The sequence below is a fragment of the Hyaena hyaena genome, unplaced genomic scaffold, assembly GCF_003009895.1.
Source record: "Hyaena hyaena isolate Hyena2069 unplaced genomic scaffold, ASM300989v1 scaffold_78, whole genome shotgun sequence".
NCBI classification, from domain to species: domain Eukaryota; kingdom Metazoa; phylum Chordata; class Mammalia; order Carnivora; family Hyaenidae; genus Hyaena; species Hyaena hyaena.
In genome coordinates, this window is record NW_024080710.1 from 3137219 (window position 1) to 3154773 (window position 17555).

The 17555-nt window shown below is 41.9% G+C and overlaps 1 protein-coding gene and 1 pseudogene across 1 annotated transcript in view; both read left to right on the forward strand.

Annotated features, from left to right (window-relative positions):
• Positions 1-212: 212 nt before the first annotated feature.
• GLUD1 (glutamate dehydrogenase 1) overlaps positions 213-17555 on the forward strand; it is a 36516-nt gene continuing 19173 nt past the window's right edge. The window contains exons 1-3 of the mRNA XM_039233726.1: positions 213-943; positions 16314-16394; positions 16911-16966. Coding sequence (XP_039089657.1) covers positions 484-943; positions 16314-16394; positions 16911-16966 — 597 coding nt within the window. The 5' untranslated portion in view covers positions 213-483. The remainder of the gene's footprint in view (positions 944-16313; positions 16395-16910; positions 16967-17555) is intronic.
• LOC120232833 lies at positions 14780-14910 on the forward strand (annotated as a pseudogene).

Here is a 17555-nt window from a genome sequence, read left to right on the forward strand (position 1 = left end):
GCCCCCTCCCCGAGCGGGCCCACTCCCCACGAAGGCCTGCTCCCCAAGACGCGGTGGGGGGGGGGGTCGCGCACTGACCTGAGACACCGCCTCCCCGCAGCAGACCCGGGCAGCCGGTGGGTCCCTCGCCCCTCCCCCCGGCCGGCGCGAGCATGCGCACTGGGCCCGTCCGCGCCTGCGCGCCCCCGAGCGCCCCTGCGAGGCACGCGCCGCCGCCTGGGAGGCCGGGCGAGGCCGCGGCAGAGGCGGAGGCCCGGCTCCCTGGGCGGCGCGCATACCCCGCCCTGCCATTCACAGGCGACTTGGGCCCGCGGCCCCCAAAGTCCGTCCTCCCCGTTAAGCGGCGGGCGCCGGAGGGGAGGGGACAGTCCAGGGGGCAGGAAGCTGCAGCTTAAAAGGGCAGCCCGCGCCGGGACCTTCCTCCCTCCGTCTGTCCCCGGGCCTCCGAGAGCGCCTCTGCTCCGCGGCCTCCGCCCCGCCGCCATGTACCGCTGCCTGGGCGAAGCGCTGCTGCTGTCCCGCGCCGGGCCCGCCGCCCTGGGCTCCGCGGCGGCCGAGTCGGCCGCTTTGCTGGGCCGGGCCCGCGGGCAACCCGCCGCCGCCGCCGCCGCCGCAGCCCCGCAGCCGGGGCTCGCGCTGCCTGCCCGGCGACACTACAGCGAGGCGGCGGCCGACCGCGAGGACGACCCCAACTTCTTCAAGATGGTGGAGGGCTTCTTCGACCGCGGCGCCAGCATCGTGGAGGACAAGCTGGTGGAGGACCTCAAGACCCGGGAGAGCGAGGAGCAGAAGCGGAACCGGGTGCGCGGCATCCTGCGGATCATCAAGCCCTGCAACCATGTGCTGAGCCTGTCCTTCCCCATCCGACGCGACGACGGCTCCTGGGAGGTCATCGAAGGCTACCGAGCCCAGCACAGCCAGCACCGCACGCCCTGCAAGGGAGGTGAGCGCCCGCCGAGCCCCCCGCGGCCCTGCCCGGCCCCGGCTCCGGCCTCCTCCCACGCTCCCCCTCCTGGCCCCCGGCAGCAGGCGTGTCCGTCTCGCACGGATGGTGGGTTTTCGTCCCGAAAACCGCCACGTAGTGGTCCTGTCTTGCTCCCCCCGTCAGCCATCATCCCGGGTGTCTGCAAGTGTGGGTACTGTATGCTGAATAGATGCTGCACCGCTCTTCTTTTTATCTTAGTGTAGGTGACACCCAGGGTGGATCCTGATGGAAATGCATTTCTAGAAATGGGAATGGCCGGCCCATCTGATTGTGCCTCTGCAAGTTTTTGTGAGCATCTATGACTCACCCGAACGAAAACTATGAAATAGTTATTTATGGGGTTTTTTCTTCCGCTCATTTTTACATCAGTGACCAATGATAAAGGAACATAGGTTTGAAATCTAGACAGTTGTACTAACCAAATGATTTTACTAATTTAATTACACCATTGGCCTTTTAAATTAAGTTGTTTTTCTACCCTGACAGCCTCAGTTTAGCGCGAGCACACGCGCGCGCGCGCGCACACACACACACACACACACACACACACACAAAGTAATACGTGAGCAACGTAACATCTCCAACAAATAAACACCGGGCGCCCTGACAGTAAATCCTAAAAGGTGTAGAATGCTGAACTGCCCGCCAGCCAATGGAATGAAATAGCCCTGGGGGTGTGGACTGGTCCTGGCTAGCACCAGATTTGAGCTTGGGGAAGAGATAAAGTACTGAAGAAAGAAGTTGAATCGGTTACAATTTGGTAGTCACCAAGTTAGCCCTTAGTTTAAATTTTTGAATATGTGTAGATTCTGCAGTCAGATTGCTTCCTTTGGGCAGATAAAAACTTTTAAACATTTCTCCCCAATGCATCTTTAAAGGTGCTTAAACATAACCTTAAAAAAAAAAAAGTAAAACCACTTCTTTTCTATTAAAAAAAAAAAAAATGATGTTGAATAAAGGACCCGGGAAGGTGAAGGTTGCTGGAGGTTGCTTGGATAGTAAGCACAGAGAGGATGTTGGGCTGGACCCTTTGTCTCCATAAACCTGTCATAGTGTTCTCTTATACTAGCTGACTTGTCATGATAATTTTTAGAAATCTCTCTACTAGAAAAATTTGAACTCTGCTGGCATTCCCAGCCTGGGAACAAAGGTTGCCTGAAACTGTTTAATGATTCACTTGTTACATTTGCATTGACCCCACCCTCTTCTAGGACCTACCTTTAGAGCTTAATTAACCTCTAGCTGTTAACTCTTCTCAAACTAATGTTTGAATCTCTTTGACCTCAAATTTCCCTTTGCAGCTCCAAAATTACGTAAAAGGTACACAGTCTCCTACATCACCTTCCTTCTTCCTACCACTCCTTATTCTCTAAACCAAGAATACAAGTTTAGACTCTCAACAAAAGCAAACAAGGATGTTGGGGGAAGAGAGGCTAGCAAATGCTAAACTGCAGTGTCTTTAAAATGGACGTCTAGTTTATATTACTATCCTGCTGGCAGTATTTTCCAGTCCCTTAAAAGATACACAAACCATTATATAAATTTTCAGCAGGATCTAATTTAGTTTCCCTGAAGTTCTTTACATTCCTCTGTTCTTTATATGCCAAGCCCTCTCCCATCTTTATAAATCACAACTCCACAAACCCACTAGAGCAACTGAAATTTACCATAGTTTGTCAGTCCTCTTCCTCTTGTTGCCACGGCAGTTTCATACCAAAATATTGAACCTAGCAACAAATCGCATAGGCCCTGTTAAGGCACTGTTACTGCAGCACTTGTTTGTACTGGAAGTATAAGATACAATTCTCTCTTCAGTTTATCCCATTTACCAGAAGGCATACATTGAAAGCACTATTAACTTCCAGCATGTCAACGTGGAGAAACCAATTTGCAACTAATGATTAATAGCAAGCATTGCAAGATAACAGAACATGGAAGAAAATTGGCCCCTATAAAGCGATAAATGTATTGTCTTAAGGAATTTGAAAGACATTATGGAGATGTGATTGGGGAGGATTTATAACCCTGAAAACCCTTAAAAATATTTTAGTGTGCTTAACATAATGAACAGTGTGCTAAATAGATGATCATCAAACTTGAACATGCTTTCCTTTCATAACACTCCAGGACCTTTCTCCCCATTGTGACCTTCACCTCATTACAGAGAATACATGTTTCTAAGAGCACCTTATTTTTGGTAGTTTTTGTCTGCAATTAAACATGAAGGTTTTGGGGTTTGTTTTGTTTTTTTGTTTTGTTTTTTGCTTATAAGAAAGTTGTTGACCCCCTTGGTTGTACTATGGTCTTAGAAGTACAGAATATATTAGGTGATAGAAATTTTTAATGATGCTTCAGATAATCCCTGTGATTTCAGTAAATCTTTCCCTTTTAAGCACACCTTAGCACACTTTGCTCTCACCTCAACTACTTTCTCTACCATAGTTCTTCTCAAAAACAAAACAAAAAAGCCTGTCTGTTCCTCTTCATACTTTTCATAACCCTCAGTTTTCGGAATCTAATCTTTCCTCCAGAGCGACCTTCTACCTGAGCTTTCAGAAATAAAATTTTCAAGGTTGAAGCAAAGTAAGAACCTAATTATAATCTGTGTAAGGGAAACAGGTGGTTTTCAGACCTGGGGTGGCTGATGTGTACTTTATTCCAAGTAAATATTTAATAATACATTTTAGTTTTTTGCTTCTTTTCCCACAAAGCATATTTAACTGAAACCATCAGATCTGCATTTATTAAGGATTTGCAAGAGTATGCTATAGGCTCTGAAGGGAAGTTTTAAGAGCAGTGTTAATATTTTCAGCAAAGATGAATAGTGTGGGAATTTCTGCTTTGAGAAGACCTTTTCACAGTTTCTTCAATGTTTGAAAACATTATCAGTGATTGTTCCTATTACCTTTCTCAGAATAAATTCTGTATTTTTTTGGCCATGCTCCTGCCTGAGACCAATATATCTTTTTAGAAGGAAGTTTATCATTTAAAAGTCCGTTTTGAGGGAGAAGTACAGATTGATAATAACAATTCATTGATGTAGGAGCAATTTTAACTTTCTCTCAAAGCTTGTTCTCCCCCCCTCTTTTCTTCATATTAAAACTATTAAGCCAAAATTCCCTGTTACTGATTCTTCCTTCTATCATAGAACTTTCTAAAGTTATCATTATTTAAGTGAAGTTGATTGTCTGTAAATGGGATTCTCTGATACACTGACCCTAAATCTTTTAACTGTAAATATCAGTATCAAAAAAGAAGAAAAAGTATAAACCGTGTTAACCCATTGACTTGTTTGAGAGCCAAAATGCAAAACAAGAAACAGTAGGAGGTAGACAGGCTTTGTTCTTGTCTCTGGGAGACAGGATGCAGGCGTGGAGGGCAAGGGAGGCAAAGGGTCGGAGTCTATGTGGTATTATTAGTCCACTCGTCCTCTGAATAGAATTGTCTGATGAATGGTGATACTTTGGGCGAACACGACAGAAAGTACTTTTACTGTTTCAAAATGACACATCCTCTGCCTTCACTGAAAAACAGTTTCTGGATAACTTTTTTGTTTTCTCTTAATAGTTTTTTTAATGTTCACTTATTTTCGAGACAGAGAGTGCGAGCAGGGGAGGGGCAGAGAGAGAGAGAGGCACAGAATTCCAAGCAGGCTCCAGGCTCCCAGCAGTCGTCAGTACAGAGCCCAGCATAGGGCTCAAACCCTCAAACCATGAGATTACAACCTGGGCCAAAGTTGGACGCTTAACTGACTGAGCCACCCACGTGCCCCAAAACTTGGAAAACTTTACACTTTTTAATATTCTCAAAGTGTCAGTGTGTGTCTGCATCTACTTCCATGAGATAAAATGTAGCCTTTGTAGATAAATTTAGGATAATGCAATCTGAAAATTCAGTTAAAAGACAGGTAATTGTAGGGGGCGCCTGGGTGGCTCAGTGGGCTAAGCGTGCGACTTCAGCTCAGGTCATGATTTCACGGCTCATGGGTTCAGGCCCCACATTGGGCTCTGCTGAGCTCAGAGCCTGGAGCCTCCTGTGTTTCCCTCTCTCTCTGCCCTTCCCCCTCTCACGTTCTGTCTCTCTCTCTCTCTCTCTCTCTCTATCAAAAATGAATAAACATTAAAAAAATTGTTTTTAAATTAATTGTAATGTGTTCTTCTCCAGCCCTCATCCCTGAGGTTTTTGTTGGCAGTGGTGTCACTGCTATTGTTTTTAATACATTTTAACTAAACCCAGAACTGTTTTTGCCATCATAAAGGCCTTTGAATTTCATGGAAGCCAAATGCCTCTAAACTGCCCCCTTCTCACAAATAGACTAGAGAACGAAGAACTAAGATATGGTGGAGCCCGTGCATCAGCTCACCATTCAGTCTTGCCGTCCTTTGGTGGGAATCTGTGGAGCTGATTTGCTTTGGCAGTAAGAAGCCCATTCGCAGGAACACAAATGCTGCCCACTCGTTATGCAGAGTACACATTGCAGGAATTGGGGCATCAAAAATTGGAGGACAAGCACCAGTATATTCAACTCAAATAAAACTTGCAGTGTTTAAATTTTAAGCATAAGAGGGGCGCCTGGGTGGCTTAGTCGGTTAAGCGTCCGACTTTCGCTTAGGTCATGATCTAGCGGTTCATGGGTTCGAGCCCCGCGTCGGGCTCTGTGCTGACTGCCAGCTCAGAGCCTGGAGCCTATTTCAGAGTCTGTCACTCCCTCTCTCTCTGACCCTCCCCTGCTCACGCTGTCTCTCTCTCTCTCTCTCCTAGAAATAAATAAAACATTAAAAACAAAACTAAAAATTTAAAAAAAAAAAATTTTTTTTAAGCATAAGAAATAAAACTTGAACATGAACTTTCTGGCTTATTGGGGGAAGAAATTGGGCTTACAACTATTGATGATAATTTAGATTGTTTAGGAAACTTGTTTCTGTCCAGTGATGTTAAAGGTGCTGAGGATTCTGCCAGGAGCCAATGAAGACTAAAATATCAGCTTTTGCATATTGAAGAATTCTGGGATGTTGTGGGCTTCTTTCCTATTTATTTTGCATCATAATTAGATTTTCATAATACAAAAAAAAATTTTAAACCTCTACTACCACTTAGTGAAGAACATCAGTTCATAAATGGCCCATGATGGCTCCACCCAATAAACTCCTGTTAAAATACATGTATGTCATTGAAATATTCACATAGTGATAATAGTCATAAAACGACAAGTAAAGCAACTCTACCCGCAGTTCTTCCCCAGGAAATAACTGTCAACAACTTTAAATCCAAAGTGATTATCTGAAACTGACCTAGCTATCCTAAGGAATCAATGTATTTTCCCCTTTACTGAGGCAGAAATTAACAAGATTGCAGTACTCACTATCAAGACTGAAACGTTAATGTTGTAAATACTACTGATAAAGGCAGGAGAGGTTTTATAAAGGGCAAAAAGACAGCCTGGTAAAGGGCTGCTTCAAGACCTTCTAATTCCTTTCACTGAGGCCACAGCACTTGGGAGGTCCTGCCTCCAAAAGGTCAATTGGCAAAGCAAGGGATAACATAACAGCTAACATTTGTTGAGCTCTCTGTGTACACCAGGCATTTTGCTAAGAGCTTTTCATGCATCATCGCTTTTCTTCCTCATAACAACCTCATGAAATACACTGTTGGCCCTGATTTTCAAATGCAGATACCAAGGCTGAAAAGTGGAAGACTCCTGGTAAGGTTACATGCCTAGTTCAGTAGTGGACTTGAGATACAGGGTCCCATCCTCTGACTCCAGCACCCACCTTCTTTCTTTCTTTCTTTCTTTTTTGCCACATGATGATAGAATGCTGTGTATTCCCTCTCTCTCTCTCTCTCTCTCTTTTAATTTACATCAAAGTTAGCATATAGTGCAATAATGATTTCAGGAGTAGATTCCTTAATGCCCCTTACCCATTTAGCCCAGCAACCCTCTGTTTGTTCTCCATATTTAAGAGTGTCTTATGTTTTGTCCCCCTCCCTGTATTTACATTATGTTTGCTTCCCTTCCCTTATGTTCATCTGTTTTGTATCTTTAAGTCCTCATATGAGCAGCACCCACCTTCTTAATCATTATTGTCTGGAGGTTTTCATGTAAAAAACTACAAATTGTATCATAAGCAGTGATTGAGAACCATGCCATGTCATCCACACAGTAATTCCCAACACATGGGCTCATTTGAAATGTGTTAAAGGTTATTAGAAGGCCTGCCTTCTTCCTAAAAAAAAAAAACCACATATATGCCAATGACTATGCATAGAGAATTCACTCGTATATAATGCCTTTATGGGTCCACTTATTCCAATTACTTAGGCAATGGAAGAACATTTTAATGAGAGTTTTCCACTGAAGGAGGTTTGAAGAACTCTGGTGTTGAATAGTTGAGTGTGATAACCAGAACAACTCATTTCTCTGCCAAAGTGTCATGTACGGCTTGTATCTTTAAGGGTTTTCAGTGGACCCATTGTAACATGGCTTGCTTCTGAGGGTCTCTTCCTTAAATTCTAAGAAGTTATAGTTTGTCATGAATTGCTGTTTCTCCTGATTATTTATTCTTGGAGAAAGTCTGTCAGACCTTTTAACTTTTCTGAACTGCTTCATGACTAGAGGAAAACATGAAAGGTGACACATGGAAATCATAAAGGTTGTCAGTAGTACCACTTCTTTTACCAATGTGTCATCATCATAAATACATAAACACAGGCCTTAAAAATATTTTGGACATTTGAGCCTTAGTAGGATTTACATGGACTCTTTCTTTTTTTTTTTTTTTTTTTTTAATCCCTTTTAGCAAGAGACAAACAGCAAGGGAATAGTCAAGGGTGATAGTACCCAGATTGGGGGTTTACTGGTTAAGCTATATGAGCTATAGACTCTATTCCAAATAAATCAATTTTTCCATTGTGTGTTAATTTTCTCTGCAGGCAAGAGCTTTAAACATTATGCTTAATTAAAGAGCATTCCTTAGCTCATGGGGATTGCTGATAGTTAACCTGTTCATTACAGGTCTTTTAATTGCCTACTCTGTGTCAGGTACCCTGCTCTTTGATAAGGGAACTATTCACAAGAAAGCTTTAAAAAAAAAAAAAAAAAAAGAAGGAAGGAAGGAAGGAAGAAGAAGAAGAAAACAAAGCTGATCTTTTCTTCTTGAAATGTTTTTTCAGTGATTTCCTCAAAATAGAGCAGAATCCAAAATCCCTTCTGGTATCTATATCATTCTTCTTTTGCTTTTAACTAAGTATTGTATTTCTACATTTTCCTTTCTCAGAGCCAGTCAATAAATGACACAGTTAAAAGCACTAAACAATGCACTGCTTCAGTAGGAGTTCAAAGAAGATTCCAGGGAGAGACAGTCTTGATCTGCATGTAGGGAAGGCTGGATAGGAGCTGGATGGGGGAAAGGCCATTTTAGAGAGAAAGAAGGGCGGTGGCTGATTCAGCCCAGGCAAGATGCAGGACTGTGTTGATGGAGTCATAGGGACAGACTGTGTTTGTAAATAGTGCAAAGTGAGGTTTTATGACATAATATTTACTTGGTCTCTGCCCCCAATTCCTGACACACAGCTCCTAAAATCCTTTGTAATTTCCTGAGTGATGGGGGTGCTGGGAGCCTCCTTTGTCCTAATAGTTGGTCTTCAACTCCAGTTCATGACACAGAGCTCCTAAATCCCTTGACATTTTCTGGGTGATAGGAGCATCTTTTGCTCTATTGAGGCAACTCCTGGTGGGTTCCTGGATAGCTTCAGAATGGCAGCTGGGGACTAAAGACTAAGCCATGATTAGTAGTTTAGAACTTTCAGCCCACCCCGTCCGCCATGGAAGGCTGGACATTGAATTAACACCCATCATGCCTACATGAGGAAGCCTTTATAAAAATCCCTAAACCACGAGGTTCTGAAAGCTTTCCTGACATCTCCATGTGTCAGGAAGATGGTGCACCTATTACCTGGAGACAGAGACCCCTGTGCTCAGGACCCTGATAATAAGCCATTAAACATATGTAAAGTTTACTTGAGTTCTGTGAGCTGTTATAATGAATTATCAAACCGAAGGAGAGGGTATGGGAGCACCCAGTTTGTAGCCAAGTCAGACAAAAGTATGGGTACTGTGGGCACCCAGTACATGAGAGTAAAATGAAGGCAAGTCTTGTGGAACTAAGCCCTTAATCTACCTCACTCCATCTAGTCAGGGTCAAAATTGAATTAAATTGTGTATGACAACCGGTTGGTGTCCGCAGAGAATTGGGGAGCTGGCTGTTGGTGCGGAAAACCCACACACTTGGTGTCAGAAGTATGCGAGCAGAAACAGCTTTTTTCCTTTTATGCTTGTTGGTTAGATGATGGTAAATCCAGGAGGGCCCCAAGGGCTAGGCAGCAGAGGCGCTGAGAATGAGATGATAATAGCAAAAGAAATGAAAAGCAAAGGGCAGCTAAACTATTTTGCAGGAAGGACAGTATTCCACAACAGGTAGGATGTATCAGTGAAGGAGAGAAAAGTCAAAGATAACTCAAGTTTCTAGCCTGAGGCACTGTTAGGAAAAAAAGGTGATATTAGTGACAGAGAAATGTTATTAGGAAAGAAGACTGGATTTTGAAAATAAAAGAGATGTGGTATAAAATGATCCTTAGCAAAACCTGGAAATACGGGCATGTATATTTTCTCAATCTTACTCTTGGAAAATAGAGTCGCTCTACATGCAGTGCCCATCTATCCCTTGTCTCTTTTCTCCCTTTAATTCTCTTCTTCCTCTTCAGATCCATCTCACATATCACCTAGACTTATAAATAATTTATATGAAACTGGTATCTCTAATTTCAATACTTTACCCTTTGAATCTTTTTATAATAGGTTATCTATGTTTTACTAAATGTTGTCCAGTTTTATATTCACCACTTTTACTAGCAGCATTTTCAAGACTGGTTTGGTAGGATGGTGTGACTAAGCCTACTGCTATTATCCCAATAAGCAGTCTATGAAAAAAATGAACAAGATCCCCCTCTTAATGCATAATCCTTCCTCCATCCATTGGGCAGGAAGTTCAGTACTTAGGCACCCAACAAAACTCTGTTCTATAAGTCATATGTATTTAAATGCAGGGAAATTATTTGGAAGGATATATATGCACATTAAATCACCAAGAACAGTCCCCTGTAAAAAGACTAGGATTACATAGTGGTAGTCAGGGGAGACTTCCGTTTTTGCAGTGTTTAAGCTTTTTATGAACGCATACACATGTGTTGGATAATTTTTTTAATGTTAATGAAAAGAAGTGAAATGGAAACTCTTTTCCATTTCACTTCTCCGTCAGCTAAACATGCTTCCCAGAAATTATTATGAAGTTTGTCTCTTTAAGTGTGTGGTTCCTTGCCTTCTTACACAGACATGGACACTGTCAAAAGCAGTTAAAGGGTACAATGTTCCTTTGTTCCTATGTGAACCGCTTCTTGCAGTGAAAACTGAATTTTCATCTGAGACATCCCATGTTTTCTGAGGTCATTACATGCTGGCAGGTCCTAGTTCCTCATGGCTCCTTGCCCTCCTTTCCTCATTTGGAATTAAGTTATGTTACTCTGTTGCATGTTAGGAAAAGATGTTCTTCTGAGAAACAGAGTGCCAGGGCGTGTTCCAATAGTTCTAAGGTCTTTTTGCTTTTCTGCGAGTTCTGTGCTTATGTTAGAGCTCTTGGTTTTCCAAAAAGTAAGAGAATGCAGGTGGAAATTGAATTTGTGATAAATAAATCAAAGACCTATTAAAAGATACAGGTTCAAGTAATTTTTAAAACCATTTGAATTGTGAATGCATTTCATTAATAATTCATCACAAAAAAAAAAAACAAACAATGGTGCCTTAGTTGCTAGGAGCTTTTTTGGTGTGTTTTTGGTTTTGAGTCAGCTAGCAAAAGGAAAAAAAAAATTGAAGCTACTCAGTTGCGGTTTTCACTGAAATTTTTCAAAGTAAGGAGCTGGTGTGGTTTCTTCATCACTATAGCAACTTCAGCTAATTTTTGCTTTTGATTCTGATTTCTCCTAGAAAAACCTACTTGCACACCAGTCGTGAGGCTCTTGAGGGTAGTAAGGAATATCTTTGGTCATTAAGTCAAAAGGCAGAGAAGTGCTTTGTGCTGTGCAGGGTGCAGATGTCTGCACTTTATTAATGTTCTTTTGAAACATCTGGATACCAGTTAGCTGAAAATAACTATGTGGTAGAGTTAATTACACTTCGGAATAAGAGGTCTGATGTCAAAGTTCTACCACCAACCCTTCCTCCTGCTTTACCAGGTTTGATAATAAACTAATAAACACTGTCGTGTGTGGTGTTCAGTTTCAGCTGGCGAGCCCGAAGTACGGGTTACTCCGTGGGCCAGTCAGGTGGGGTCTTGATTTTAGACCCTGTTTCTAAGGACATCTGCCATGTGGCCCATACCTGCGTCACAACCCCATCGCCTCTCTAGTTCGGCCAGCCATGACTCTGCTTTTCACTGAAAGCATCCACCTCCCGTTAAGATGCCTACCTACCAGCACTGTTGCTAAAAGACCCAGTCAGTCTCTTCCCAAACGCTAGTAATGCCAGTGGCAACATAGGCTAATAGGTAGTGCTGTAGGACTTTAGAATAGAAAAAAATCATAATTTACTTTTTTCCGTTTCTGGAATAAGGTTTTTGGTCCCTCTCATTTCTGTCCTAGTGCCCCCATCCTGTCCCTGTCATCCTTTTAGCCTTCTCTGCCATCGCACAGAAAAGAAGGAAAGGCTTACTTTTATAAAAAGTGAAATTATTCAGACTGCAAATAAGATCCTTCTTGCTTCACTTTGGTTTAAAACGTCTTAAGGTTTCTTGTTTTTCTTGTATGTACGTGTGTTCTTACCTGTTATTCAGCTTTATTGAATGACTTTGTCTTCAAATTCTGTATTCTTCGAATAGACTAGGTATTCAAAAATGCTACATTTCCCCCTCTTTTACAACTTTGTGGGGTTTTTAAAATTTTTTTTAATCTTTATTTTTGAGAGAGAGCATGAGTGGCATAGAGTCAGAGAGAGAGAGGGAGACACAGAATCCGAAGCAGGCTCCAGGCTCTGAGCTGTCAGCACACAGCCCGATGCGGGGCTCGAACTCACGAACTGTGAGATCATGACCTGAGCCGAAGTTGGACACTCAACCGACTGAGCCACCCAGGCGCCCCCCTCTTTTATGACTTTGAAGTACAATCTGTGAGGTCTGCACTCCAAGTAGTCAATGTCACGTCAAGTATATGTCACATCGTTCAGTCCCTCACATACCCCAGTTGTACTAATATCTAATAATCCGCTGGATTTACAAAATAGGGGGGAGTTACTTCTTTTTTGTGGTCACATTCTTAGTGCCCATTAGAATGTGGTTAAGAATTTTTAAGTGACCGCTTATTTTTAGTAATTATCTCTGGTTTCCAGTCCCATGAGAAGCAAAGCAACTAGCCTTCCCTTAGGTGTAAGCTACTGTACTGGAGTTTGCTTCATCTCAAGCATTGTTACAACACAGAGTATTTTATGGCTTTCCTTGAGGGGGTTTATTTCCAGACTAACAGTGTAAGTAACCCTGAGCTAGTGTGTCTGCCAGCTTCCAGAAATAACAACATTTATGTTATCACTGATTAATTAGAAAGCTGAAATGAAACCTTTTTTTCTTTAGCCCAGACAGTAACCACCAGCATTTGTTAATGGGTCCCTCTCTGCCCCCTCTTTATCTGCTCCGGAGCTTACCCCCCACTAACTCTTCTGCTCCTCTCCCTGTTGCCCTCCCCCTGCCCCTTTCCTCAGTTCACTAGAACCCTTTCTTGGCTCCTAGCCTGCAGAAAATGCTGGTGTGAGAGGTAATTTCTGTAACTACTTCTTTTCTGTATCTTGCAGAATCAGTTCTCTGGGTGTGGCTGAGAAACAAAATTTCACTTTACAAACGAGAAGTCCTGGTTTCTATCCAGTGGAAACATGTTTTTTTTGTTATACATACATAGTTTCTGACTCATCATCATTCTAGGACTTTTGCAGTAACATAGGCATTTTGTTTACACTGTCTTCTACTAGGAGGGGGTCCAGTCTGTAATTAGCATCAGTGACTAGAATAATAGGATTGTAATCAGATTTGTAAATGTTACTATTTCAGGCTATGTTTAGTTTCCCACGAAAAGCATGAGTTTTAAACACTGGATAAGGGAGAGTAACTTTTCCTTTCACTTAAGAAAGCAAGGAAAATGGTAGCTACACTTGTGTACATACAGTAGTGTGCAGAATTGTCCAGTCACTCTGTGGTACACCTGAAACTAATGCAATGTTTTTAAAGACAGCAAGGGAAATTGGGGGCGCCTGGGTGGCTCAGTCGTTTAAGCATCTGACTTCAGCTCAGGTCATGATCTCGTGGGGGGAGGGTTCCAGCCCCCCATCAGGCTCTGTGCTGACAGCTCAGAGCCTGGAACCTGCTTCGGGTTTTGGGTCTCCCTCTCTTTCTGCCCCTCCCCTGCTCACCCTCCCCCTCAAAAATAAACATTTAAAAATTAAGAAAGGGAAATTAAAATAAGTTAATGACTACTTGCACAGACTCTAAAAGAGCAATGAAGAAAGTGCTTAGTGTTTAAACCAATTTTTTTTTCTTATTTTCAGAGAGAGGGAGAGCATGAGAGGGGCAGTGGGGGAGAGAGAGAGAGAGAGAGAGAAAGAGAGAAAGAGAGAAAGAGAGAGAGAGAATCTTTAGCAGGCTCCACACTCAACTTGGAGCCCGGCTCAGGGCTCAGCCTCATACCGGTGAGATCCTGACATGAGCTGAAATCAAGAATCGGACACTTAATTGACTGAGCCACCCCACCCCCAATTTTGTTTTAAATAAACAAATGTTTAGTCTTAATTTTACTTAACAAACTTTTTTTTTGGAGTACTTTTTAGAACCTGGTGCTTTTGCCTCTTACTGCTTTATAATCCTTTTGTAATATATGCAGACATTTATGGTGAATTGTTTAGACCTTGCAGGCATGTCAAAATTTTTAGTGACCATGGCTTTTCCTCAAGTTTTAAGAGTCAGGAGATATTCATATATTTATTCATCATGTATTTGCATGCCTAATACACACATGCCATTTTCCATGTTAGGGACCAAGATTTGAAGTATTGAACAAAATCCTCATGGTGCTAACTTTCCAAGTGGGGAAGCCAAGACAGTAAACAAATCTATAATATAAAGTCAGTGGTAAAACATTAAATAAGGTAGAGGGGGCTAGAGAGTAGGAGTGAGGAAGGTGCTATTTTAAAGAAGGTGGTCAGGGAGGGCCTCTTGAAATGAAGAAAGTTTTAATAGAGGCCGGAACAAAACCGGGAAGCAAGCTCTATAGCAACAGATAGCTGCTATATCTTTAAAAGACTGTCCTTGCTTGGGGCACCTGGGTGGCTCAGTTGGTTGAGCATCTTTGGCTCAGCTCATGATTTCACAGTTCATGAGTTTGAGCCCCATGTTGGGCTTTGCGCTAACAGCGGAGAGCCTGCTTCAGATCTCTGTCTCCCTCTCTCTCTGCCCCTCCCCTGCTCTCTCTGTCTCTCTCTCAAAAATAAACAAACATTAAAAAAAATTGTCCTTTCTTATGCTAAAATTTCACTAACAAGTAAATTTGTTTTCTAAAATATAATCATTTTTCATAATCATTTTCACTTTTCTAAAATATAATCATTTATATTTTTTTAATAGGCCAAAGAAATATGTTCAGCTTTAGAATTTGCTCTTTATGATCTATGTACCACAGATAAAATTCTCCTAAGTCATATCATTTGTGTTTAGCTTTGCGCAGTGGCAGTATTATAGCCAATGAGGTTTATCCAAGGTGCAATTTTTGCTAATTGGAAAACATATCATTTGTGTTTAAATAGATGTTTGCTGAAATATATAAGGAGCTATCTTTTAAAGATGATGGAGGTTGGGAGGGTTGCTTGGGTGGCTCAGTCAGTTAAGCATCTGATTTGGGCTCAGGTCGTGATTTCATTGTTCATGAGTTCCAGCCCCACGCTGGGCTCTCTGCTGTCAGTGCAGAGCCTGTTTGAGACCCTCTGTCCTTTCCTCTCTCTCCCTCTCTCTCTCTGCCTGCCCCTCTCCTGCTCATGCGTGCTGTGATCTCTCCCTCAAAAATAAACATTTAAAAAAATAAAAATGACTAAGGAAGTTTTCTCCAACCACCAATTTATGAGATATTGTATATTTCTATCTGAAAAGCTTTTGTTCCCAAAATTCTTTAAGAGATGTCCCTGAGGCTCCCCATGACTTAACTCACCATTACTGTAACTGGATACTGGTGGAAGTTGTACCCAGCTTCATTCAGGAATCCTTCATCACTCACAAACACACATGGTGCCAGGGAGCCCCAAGTAGCATGCAGACATCAACCTCACCCTGGCCCTCTTCCTTCGAGTTAGAAGCAATGAACTATAGAGGACAAAAGGTGGGTGGGCTAACTCGGGAGGGTGAGTGACTAAGATCCGTAAAACCAAAGTAATGGACATACTCACTTTCCATGCCCACTCTCCCAAACACCTAACGCTCCCAAGTGCAGGCACGTTAAGGCACAGTTGCCTGTCCCTTGGCCTCCTCCCATCCTTGCAGAAAGAGTAGAGGGAATTGTTCATCTCTGGGAAAAAGGAAGGACTGTCAGCTTATCGTCTCTTGGTTGACAGGCTGGCAGTGAATGAAGGAAGGAAGAGATTGGGATCTCTGGGCGCACTCGTTTAAAGCCTAAACGAGTCTATTTAGACATCTGATATTAGGTTGAATCAATCTGCTGACTGTCCATTTGCTGATGTTTGTATGCTATCAGAAAGCAAAATTTTTGAGCTCCCTGCTACCAAATCACCTAAGTCAAAACGTGAAAGAAAAATTTAAAAACCTTCCCTAAGTTACTTGCCTTCCTAAAAGTGTAAAAACTATTCATTTGAAGGTGGTTTTTGTCTTGTGAAATCATAGTTACTGCCGTTTCCTACTGGGCTGTCCGTCCCCGGAGGACAGGACCGTGCCTCATTCACCTCTTAATCCCCAGGAGCCCTGCATCCTGAGCACAGAAACTGCACCACAACACCAGTCTTTCTCTCTCAACTGTGCAAATACTTAAAATCAAATTCAGTGCTCATTCTGTAGCTCTTTCTAGGTGGCTCATTAGACTTCTCTTGACTTTGTATCATAAGCTGCTTTCAGTGTTCTTGGACATAACCAGGCTATTGAAATGCAAAACATGTGGACATTTCAATTTCTAGCACTTTTTTTCTTTAAGCCTGCCGGAAGGGTATTCTAATACATCCCCTTCTTTCTCACCCCCACCCTCTCAGGTATCCGTTACAGCACTGATGTGAGTGTAGATGAAGTGAAAGCCCTGGCTTCTCTGATGACCTACAAGTGTGCTGTGGTTGGTAAGTGATCTCCTTTGTTGCTAACTCATGGCGCTTGGGTGAAATATGTTTACATACAAGGTTACTGTTAGGATGTTATTCAAGGTGCACGGGTTAATGCCCACACCATTTTTCAATTAGCCTTAATTAAAAGTTAGTCTTTTTTTTTTAATGAAGAACTTGTAGGAACTAGTTGGATTTTCTCTAAGTGTAGACCTTTATTTTAAATCTCTTTCTGTACCCTGTAAGTAAGACCAAATCATAATAGAAGGAAAATAAATATTTTTTTCTTTTGGAATTAAAAGCACACTGATTAAATTTGCCTTATAACTTGCCTAGCCGTATAATTTCTGTTCCACTAGAGTTTCAAATAAAGTACGTTTTAGAAGAGGTCGGATGTGGGTTTATTTCTTGAATTTTCTGAAATTAAAGCTGAAAGTGCCATATTTATATTATTGTAATATCGCACAGTGCTTTCTGCATCTTTAATTTTTTTATTCTTTGTATGGAATAACAACTTGCAGCCTTCTCTTTCAGATGTGCCATTTGGGGGTGCCAAGGCTGGTGTTAAGATCAACCCCAAGAACTATACTGTAAGTAACAATGACATTTGTGCACATGGTATACTCACAGAGGACTTCCAATTACTGGGCTTCTGTGTGTCCTCCATAAAAAACAAGTAAAGAACGCATTGAGTGTTGTGTCATAAGAAGGTCACCTGCTTAACATCAATGTCCTTTTTCATTTTCTCACTTAGTTAAGAGGTAATTGATACCTTCATATTTTTAGGCCTTTTCATCCATGTTATATGTTCTATAATATAAATACAATATGCTCTGTATAACTATAGTATATATTACTATGAGATTTTTGTGTTGGGTGTCAAGGTGTAGTGACATATCTTAATTCAGTAAAAATCTTATTGTTTATCCTATCAGTTCCAAGTTAATTTAAGCTATTACTATACTTAATGGCACCAAAGTAACATCTGTTACAAACATAACATATATGACTTCATTCTTTTTAAGAGTAACCATTTAAATGAAAATATACCATAGGGATTGCTCATAGGGTCCTATTTTAATACAAAGAGAACATGAACTGGGTTTTGAGCCCTAATTCTACTGTCTGTTGTATATATGACCTAATTTGTGATCTTTAAAACAGAAATGCTTGCTTTAT